This window comes from Mustela erminea, chromosome 17, assembly GCF_009829155.1.
Source record: "Mustela erminea isolate mMusErm1 chromosome 17, mMusErm1.Pri, whole genome shotgun sequence".
NCBI lineage: Eukaryota > Metazoa > Chordata > Mammalia > Carnivora > Mustelidae > Mustela > Mustela erminea.
Window position 1 is genome coordinate 41,300,123 of NC_045630.1, and position 9,146 is coordinate 41,309,268.

The 9,146-nt window shown below is 39.7% G+C and overlaps 1 protein-coding gene across 2 annotated transcripts; it reads right to left on the reverse strand.

The window, feature by feature from the left end:
• Positions 1-3,738: 3,738 nt before the first annotated feature.
• On the reverse strand, positions 3,739-8,923 carry ZNF281 (zinc finger protein 281). 2 transcript variants are annotated; one of them, XM_032318189.1, is made up of 2 exons: positions 8,805-8,923; positions 3,739-8,578 (listed from the first exon to the last, which is right to left on the reverse strand). In XM_032318189.1, the coding sequence occupies exon 2, from the start codon at positions 8,562-8,564 to the stop codon at positions 5,874-5,876; it is 2,691 nt and encodes an 896-aa protein (XP_032174080.1). In that variant the 5' UTR covers positions 8,565-8,578; positions 8,805-8,923; the 3' UTR covers positions 3,739-5,873. The 2 variants fall into 2 exon arrangements, with proteins under 2 accessions (XP_032174080.1, XP_032174079.1); XM_032318188.1 differs by having other exon boundaries at positions 3,739-8,582.
• Between the last annotated feature and the right edge of the window lie 223 nt (positions 8,924-9,146).

The following is a 9,146-nucleotide window of genomic DNA, read 5'->3' on the forward strand; positions in this document are numbered from 1 at the left end:
TCAAAATCAAAACCTAAGAAACAATAATTAATTAGGGAGTTTCCAACTTGTTACAATCACTCACACTTTTCCTTTGTCATAACACCATATGCCTTTATACTGAGTACTTGTTCCTTCTCCTTTCGTGAGTTGGGGATGTAGATTCAGAGATTTTGTCTTAATTCCTAAATTAATTTTGTCTTAATTCCTAAATTCTGTGCATATTCACTTCACCACATATGACAATAATTTTGACTGCAACTGCTTTGATAAGTTATTTACAATTCTCACCAACCAATGGAAGCTGTCTGATTTTATGAGTTACTAAAGAAAAGATTTAATATACAAACACAAAGATTAGCCATCTTTTTCCTAGATTGGGAATGTAAACAGAAGTTCACCACAGTGGTCTGTTAAGTTATTTATTAATTGTTCCACAATAGTACTAAAGTTCATACCAAACCAAAGTACCTAAAGACGTCTGAACTGGAAGAATGACAGAATGAGAAGTTTTTCAAAGCTCTCCTTTACCCTTCTAGTTACTTAAATTCTTAAGGACCCCTGTCAATGTTGGAGTAAATTTATATTCCCTATTTTCCTGCAAACCTATTCCTTTCCTTCCCCTATTTTAACATAGTCCTTACCTCCCTTAACACACAACGTCTGCCCATTATTCTTTTACTCCCTACAAACACAGGAAACAAAATTTTCCCCGTGGAGTGTAAGATCCAAATCATTACATTTTTCTCCAGCTGTTTATCTACATTTCCCAAGAGATACCTATCTCAACATGTAACAACATACTTTTCAAGGCTTATCTTGCACAGTGTATTTCAACCTAGCTAGTAGCCACACTCAGGCTATATGAAGCAGAGTTTTCATGTTATTAGGAACTCAATTATTCTTCTTTCTAGGCAAAAAGGTATGGCTTGGTTGTGGGCTTTCATTTTTGCCAATATTCATGCTTATGTGGGAAGCCACTCCTGTGCAGCTGAAGCAGCACAGTGGTTGACTGTAGTATGATACACGTTAACACATTTCTTTGTTGATGGAAAATACTGAACTATTGTCAGGTCTAGCATCTCTATGGCACTTATTATCAGATGAGAAACTGCACATAATTAGACTCAACTCATGATTTGAGTAGCTTACCATAAAACTTTATGGCCTTATGTAACCTAAATGTGTTCTATAAATTCTAAGTAGTTAAATTGCATATAAAGAAACTTTTAAGTACTCTTAATGTGATGCTTTTTTAGTTTAGGTATCCACTATTTGTAAAATAAAATTTCAGTATTTAGGCAGTATTCTAAGGCAGGGATTTTTTTTTTTTAAGTTTATTTTTTTTAGTAATCTCTGCATACCCAATATGGGGCTCAAACTCATGATCCTGAGATTAAGAATTGCATGCTATTCCCGCTGAGCTGGCCAGGGGCCCCAAGGCAGGGATTCTTAACCTAAGGTCCACAGGTTAAGAATTTTTAATTGGGAGGTTTCTTTTGGGAGGGGGGTGGTCCTTGTGAGCGTACAGAAAAGCGCGTATATTTTCACATGCAAACGTATTTCTAATGAATGGGGGTGGGATGATATCAATTCTGTCATCTGCTCCCCAAGGAGTCTGTAACCCTAAAAACGTTATCGCCAGAGTGAGCCCAAGGCTCATCGAAAATTTAAATAGAATCTACTCAAGTTAGTCATTCACAAGCAGTCAATACTTTTTTCAAAAAGCAGAACAGGTACACAGAAGGAAATAATTTAAAAAGTGTTATGTCCTCTATAGCTTAATCTCTTTTTAAACTCACTGTAATCTCAAAGGATTTATCTCAGAGTTTTTTGATCAAAGGTAAGACAACAGAATTCCCGGTGCTGTTTTCATGCTAATGTTCAAGTAATCAATTATTAAGAATGTAAATAACATAACAAGTAGAAATAACACAATTTTTTCCCTCAAAACCCATGAGGAACTACAAGAAGATTAGCAAACCACCACAGATCCTCTTCTGTGGTAAGGGATCCCATAACAAGAATATCCACAGAGTGCACCAGCCTCACACAACACCATGCACGGGTCACATAGCACTAACAATCTTGCAGCACATTTTAAAAATAAAAATCTAGTCATTATGGATTAGAAAAACATGAATACCACAAAACTCAAAAAATGATAATATTCAGATGTAGTTTACTCTAAAAATCTCTCTCTCAAGTTCAGAACCTTTTTTCTAACGGAAGTAACAAGACCTATGAATCTGGAAATTAAGGATTGTATATGCCCTCATGAGGTCATATTGCTCAAAGTCACCCAGTTCACCCAATTCAGGCTTAAATGCTACTAATTACAAGTAAACTACAAAACTCCACATAGCAGAAAGGAACAAAGTTTTGCCCTTCTTACTTCATTAGTGCAATACATAAAACTAAATGTGACGTAGAAATATTTGTATCATTGTTCACAATTTTAAAATATTAAAAATTTTAGATACAGGAGTGTTTGGCTGACTACTTGATCTAGGGATTGAGTTCAAGCCCCAAGTTAGGTGTAGAGCCTACTAAAAAAAAATTAAGTACAGATTTTCTTCCACGTATTTCTGCTCTCATTTTTGAATTACCACACAAATTATAGACTAGCAACTACTAAAATTATGGCAGACCTCATCCTGAATGTACAACAACACAACAGTTTTCTGTTTCATGCCCAAATATTTTAAAAGTAAAAACCTTAATTTAACAAAGATCATATTCAGATAAGGACATTCCATGGATAGAAACTAAGGGGGGGGGGCGGGTAGGTGGGTAAAAAAAAATAAAAAAGTTAGCTAGAATGGAGAATTCAACTGTGCAGAGAAATCAAGACTTAGACTTGAAAGCAGACTCAGTGAGATTCTGCTTGGCAGTCTTGTTCAAGAAAATGACCAAATCTAGGAAATGACCTTGGCAAAGAAAGAACTAATTTACTTTTCATAATCCTGTGAGCCCAGGAGTAGATATTTCTCTACAGAAAAATCCATGTTTATGCTTAATATAATTTACCATTTCCCTACAATAGTATCATATGCCAAAAAAAAAAGCAAAGTTTCAAAGACCTATTCCACCCACTAATATTTTTACTCCTTAATTCAACATTTAAAGCCACTGAATTTCAAAGCACAATTTTCTGATTTTACATAGCCACTTACAATTAAAAGACACTTCCAAACATCTCTTCTGCATCTCTAATATTTATATGTCTTACTTCTCTCCTTCCGCTATCTATACTTTCAACCTTTTAAAACATGGTTAAACTATGACTAATACTTTTTAATTCCTACTAAAAATGCTCAAGGCCATTTTTTTGTGTCATACTGTTATCTTATTACAACCTTCTTGAGACAAAAAGGATCCATCTAGAACCAAAAGATACTGGAATCTGATTTTAAATGAGGTCTCAATAAATACTCTCTCTGGTATAATATTTAGAATAGGTAAACCCATTTCAACAAAACATGTTCTGATTTACATAATATTCAATTTCTACACTTCCATATATATATAGTGCACCTCAAACACAGAAAATACTCACCCAGTTTTCACATAAAATAAACCTAGAAATATGAAAATACTTGAGTTCAAAAAAAAGAAAAACACCCCACAATAAAAATACAAGTCCCTAAAATGCAGTTTCGTAACACCAATGTGAATTATTTTAGAAAATGTAGTTAATAAAAAAAAAAAAAAATCTGAAAAATGTTACTGGATATTAAGTGATATCTCCTTTCTTCATTTTGTGATTAACAGGTCTTTTATTGGTAGTAAACTAGAGCAAACAATCAGAATAATACATATGCAGTATTCAGTACACACAATAAAAGTTAAAGAAATTCAAAACCTGTATAAAACAAACACTGGAGAAAAATCATACAGCTTAAGAGATACAGTGGTAAAGGTCCTCTCCATCCTTTGATTACAGCTTGTACTCTGTACCCAATAGAACTTACCGCACTTACCAAAATAAGAAATACAGACTTTTTAGTATTGAGTGTATTTAAAAGGATTAAACACATTTTCTAAGAAACTTGCAATGACAAATAGGTGACCCTTTAGCTGGTAAGCAGACTTAAGGGAGGAAAGTGGGGAAAGGAAATTAACTAATATTTTGTAACCATTTTTAATAATTTCTTATTTTCCAAACACTGCTTTCATAACAGAAGTGTTTTACACTTGCACAATATTAATTACTTTATTATACATGGAAGCCTAAGGTAGGCTGATTACACAATAAGACTGCAAACAACCAGTGGTACTTTTCTGACGTCAGAAGAGTACATAAGACTGAAACATCACCGAAAGTACATAAAAAACTCATCAGCATAAACATCAAAGTACATTAAAAAATATAATCAGGAAAAAAATACAATTGCTAAAAAGTGGTTTAGAGCAGAGCTACTGTCTTATCAGTAGCTTCAAATGGCAATTAGCGTTCATAGCAAGTTTTGATGACTTTACAAGACCCCTGTACAATACTGACTAATGCACCCTTTTAAAATGTACATTAAAGGCTGCAATTACACAAAGAGGTTCTGATGTCATTACTAAATGCAGACACTCTTATCCCTCAATTAGAAAAAAAGTCACCGGTTGGAATTACCACCTTAGTAATATCTATATCTCAAGAGTATGTGGGGCTTTATTATACATGGAAATCTGTATGCGTTTTATTTTTTTAAAAAGGTACGTGGGGGTTATTTATCCCAGTGTTTAGTATTTGAATGCCATAAGGCATATAAAATGCCTAATGAATTACCTAATGGAATGTAAATCATTCTAAAATTGAAACTGTCCAGATAGAAGAGGAAACAAGGCAGGCTCAGAACTCTAAGAGGGTAGGTCAAGAACAAGAACAAAAAACAGAAGTGTGGGTGACATGTAATAACACAGACAAGAGAACAATGTTTTAAGCCATGTATAATAAATAACGCATACCCCAAATTTCAAAGAATTATGTAATTCCAAATTGGGTTCTAATACTGGTACCAATGAACCACTCAGTCATCAACACTGCCAGATATCATTAACTTCTACTGGAACTACAGCCTTGTTACAGTTGGGATAAGGAGAGGGTGCTATTTTTTTTTTTTCTTCTTTTATTAAAGCTATCATTCCAGGCTTTGATCAAAGATCCAAGAATATTTGTTCTACCAGGCTGGAATGAACGGTTTGGAAGTTCAGAGTACATTTAAAAGCTGCAACAAAATATAGGTAGCCAACATCTCAGAATTTTGGATCAGCCTAGATGGAGACAGCAATTTGAAATGTTTTCGATCCCTTACTTAAAAATGATGAAATGTTTATCAGCCCAGATAGAGCAATTTGAAATGTTTTCGATCCCTTACTTAAATGATGAAATGTATATCATACTATCTGTAAATTGGATATTCCATTACAGTGATAACGTACAGAATTCCCATGCGTTATTACACTTTCCTGAGAGTAAAGCAATTAGAATAACCTTAATCCTAGCAACAAAGTTTTTTTTGTGTATTTTTTGTTTTGTTTTTTTTTTTTTTGTAAAGTTTTTTTGTTTTTGGGGGTTTTTTTGTTTTTTGTTGGTTTTTTTTTTTTTTTTTTTTTTTGCATTTAAAACTTTTGGGCTATTCCCTGACGATCTATACATGTAAATTTGATTGCTAAACATTGTCACTTTGAATGTCAAACTATTTTTAATCTATTGATTTTGATTAAAAATCATAATACAAACAGAGCTAAAATCACGCTAACAAAATAAACTAAATATGAAAAGTTGCATTGAAAGGGCATTACATTATTCTTAATAGGATCGTGTAGAAACATTCCAATGGCAGTGTTCTCAAAATAAAACAAAATTACATTAGACCTCCAGCCTGGTCACTTTTGGGACCTTACCTGTAACTTTGGCTGGTGGGTGTCTTTACTCTTGTACTACATGGCTCACTTACATCAGACATCATATTTGTATACCCTGAGAAATCTGACACTGAAGTCCTTACTCTATGGTCCACTTCTCCATTAGAGTTAGTGATGAAGGTCATTGGCACCCTGCTGCCCGACTTAAACTGAGAACCAAACGCTTGTGCAAAGTTCTCAATCTGGTACGTTGTTCTAGGCTCTATGTCTTTCTGAGGATCTATCTGGCTAGCTAACTCCTGAGATGGAATCTGAAAGCTTGTTGAGGACTCTAAATTTTTCTGTTGTTCCTTCTGGCTAGTCAATTTCTGAGATGAGGACTGGAAGGCCGATGAAGTCTCTAAATTCTTCTGAGAATCTATCAGATCATCCAGCTCCTGGGAAGGTGTCAACTGCTGATGTGTAGCATCCAAAGCAGATAAATAAAGACCTGGTTGAGATCCAAACAACATCCCAAAAGGAGGCTTTGGCAATGAAGATGGCAACACTGAGGTAACAGATTGGCCGAAACCACACTCCAAAGGAGATGTAGTGTATATCTGTTTTTCTGGAAATAAAGTGTGGTTGTGGAGAGGTGAAGACAAACTGACAAACTGGAAACCGTGTCCAAGAGTAAAACCTGCATTAGTGGATTTTTCAAAAGCCTGTTGGAGGTATTTGGAGTATTCTTGCAACATGCTTGCCTTATCATTCGAAGGTGTTTGGGTGCCTGGGCTCAAATTTTCTTCTTGAACCAATTCTGAGTGTTCTCCTGAGGTGTGTAAATCCACTCGCGGTTCCGTTATATTGAAAGGATCCTCTTTCTGGCTTTCTGATTTGTTGGAGTATTGATCCAAAATACTTTGTAAAACCTCATCAGGAATTCCAGACTTGTCATGACAAGACTTAATTTCAGCATTAAGAGCTGAGGAGTCAATAAGGGACAATGGGGTCTCATTGTCCAAAACACTGACACCTGCAGACTGAATGACGGACTGTTGGGAGACCATGTGTCCCACGTTTATAGAAAAGGCACTGTTGCTGCTGGCAGTTGGTAAATATCTTCTTTTCTTTGAAAACTGCATGGCATCATCATAATTACTACTTATTTGACCTTGTTTGCCACTCGTACTTTGGAGAAGACTAATGGTCTCCACACTATTATTCGATACTATGCCAAGTGAGCCACTTGGTTTCCCAGACAAGGACTTCTGTCCAACTATGTCTGGTAATGGTGACACAAAATTAAGGTAGTTTTTATCTGTATTCTTTCTGCTTCCTTTTTTAAAGATCAATTTTGGCACCCTTTTCTGTAGTTCATCAATACCAGTGCCAATTATGCCTCCACTGGAAGACACAGTAGGCATTTCTACTGAATAACTCTGCATGTTTATATTATTTGAAATTTGTGATTCATTTGTTTTACCAGTCTTATGTTCCTTATTTTCAACAGCTATGCTTTTTGACTTCGTTTTTCTCCTTGAAGAACTTGTATTTCCCTGAGACAACACAGCCAGATTACCCATATTGTTATGGGTTGATGACCCAGGTTCTGCACTAGCGGCTCCTTTAGCTATGGCTTCACCACACGTGCGCCTGTGCTTCAACAGTCTATCAGTCCTTGAAAAATACTGTTGGCAAGTGTCACATTTATATGGCTTTTCTCCACTATGCGTCCTCTTGTGTCTCTCCATATGGTACTTCTGAATAAACTTCATGCTGCACTGATCACATCCAAATGGCTTCTCTCTACTATGAATTTTCTCATGTCTCTGCAGTAGGTATTTCTGAATGAAACCCATACTACACTGGCTGCACTGGAAAGGTCTTTCTCCAGTATGAATGAGGACATGTCTCCGCAAATGATAGGAGCTTCTGAAAGCAGCGCTACAGTGATCACAGATATGAGGTTTCTGACTTGGGGAGAGGATGGCACCTTCTCCATCTCCAACCAAAGAAGGTTTGGAAGATGCACTTGGCTTCCTCTTGGCTTTGATTCCCTGAGATTCTGGCTTTGGCCTCTTTGCCTTTTTGACATTAGTGTCCTGCTTTGGCTCCTCATTGCCATGGTGGTCATCAGTCCTGCTACTGCTGCTGAGCAATACGTCGCGGTGGTGCTGGGCTGGTTGCTGCTGGGCATGCTGGTGGAGAATACTGAGGTCCTGGATGACGCCGTGGCTCCCCCCATCCCCACCTCCTAGGCCTGGAGATCTCTCTTCAGCCCCAGCGAACAGCCCCCCATAGTGGTGGTGGTGATGGTGGTGGTGGGACTGCTGCTCCTCAGGATCTGCGGGTTTCTCCTGTTTGATGCTGACCAAAGACTGCAAGAATCCCCAGGAGGTCCTCTGCGAGGGGAAGGCCGCGGCTGACGCCGCCGGCTCCTTCTTGAAAGTCATGTCCGGGGCTGGCGGAGGGGGGGGCTCAGCGGCCGGGGCTGCGGAGGTAGAGGAGGATAACACGCACTGCGGGGGAGGGGCGGCCGACCCCGCCGGCCGGGTGAAGCTGGTGACCGGGGGAAGCCGGTGGTTGAACATAACCATACCCTGGGGAAAGGTGGGTTCCATCTCTGCCCTCCTGCTGCTGCTGCTGCCGCTGCCGCCGCCGCCACTACCGCCGCCGCCGGAGCCGCTACCACCGCTACTGCCGGTACCACCGCCGCCACTCAGGAACCCACTGCCGATTTTCATACCCCGGAGGAGGCCTGGCTGAGGAGAGGAGGAGGAAGAGGGAAGAGGGAGGAAAGGGGGTGGAACCGGGCCCCGGGCCGGGACCACCGCAGCGCCCAGGACCCCGCCGCGCCGCCGCCCAGACCGCAACGCGCCCAGCACTAATTCCCAGCCCCGTTGCCTCCGGCACCGGTACGCATGGTCCTGTGACTCTTCCCTAGGCCTCGCCCTCTCCCTCTCCGGCCCACCGGCAACACTTACGGGTACCGCCGCCGCCGCAGCCGCCGTCGCCTCCAGTTAATAAAAATAACGCCGTCCTCTCCACAATGGAATTAAAAGCCTCCCTTGTACTGCGCAGCCGCGGCGCGGTGTCTGCTGGGAACTCCTCAACCCAGCCAGAGGGGAGCTCTGTGGAGCCAGGGCGCCTGCGCCACAGCTTCCGCCCGGCCTGCCTGTCAATCACTGGGGCGGTTGGGCGGAGGGGAGGCCCGGAGCTCGAGGGGTGGGGATTTGGATCCCCTGCAGAAAGAGGCTTCCAGGCGAGCAGGCGTGATTGGTGGGCTGCACTGACGGAGATGGACGTGGATGAGGGCTTCTGGGGGA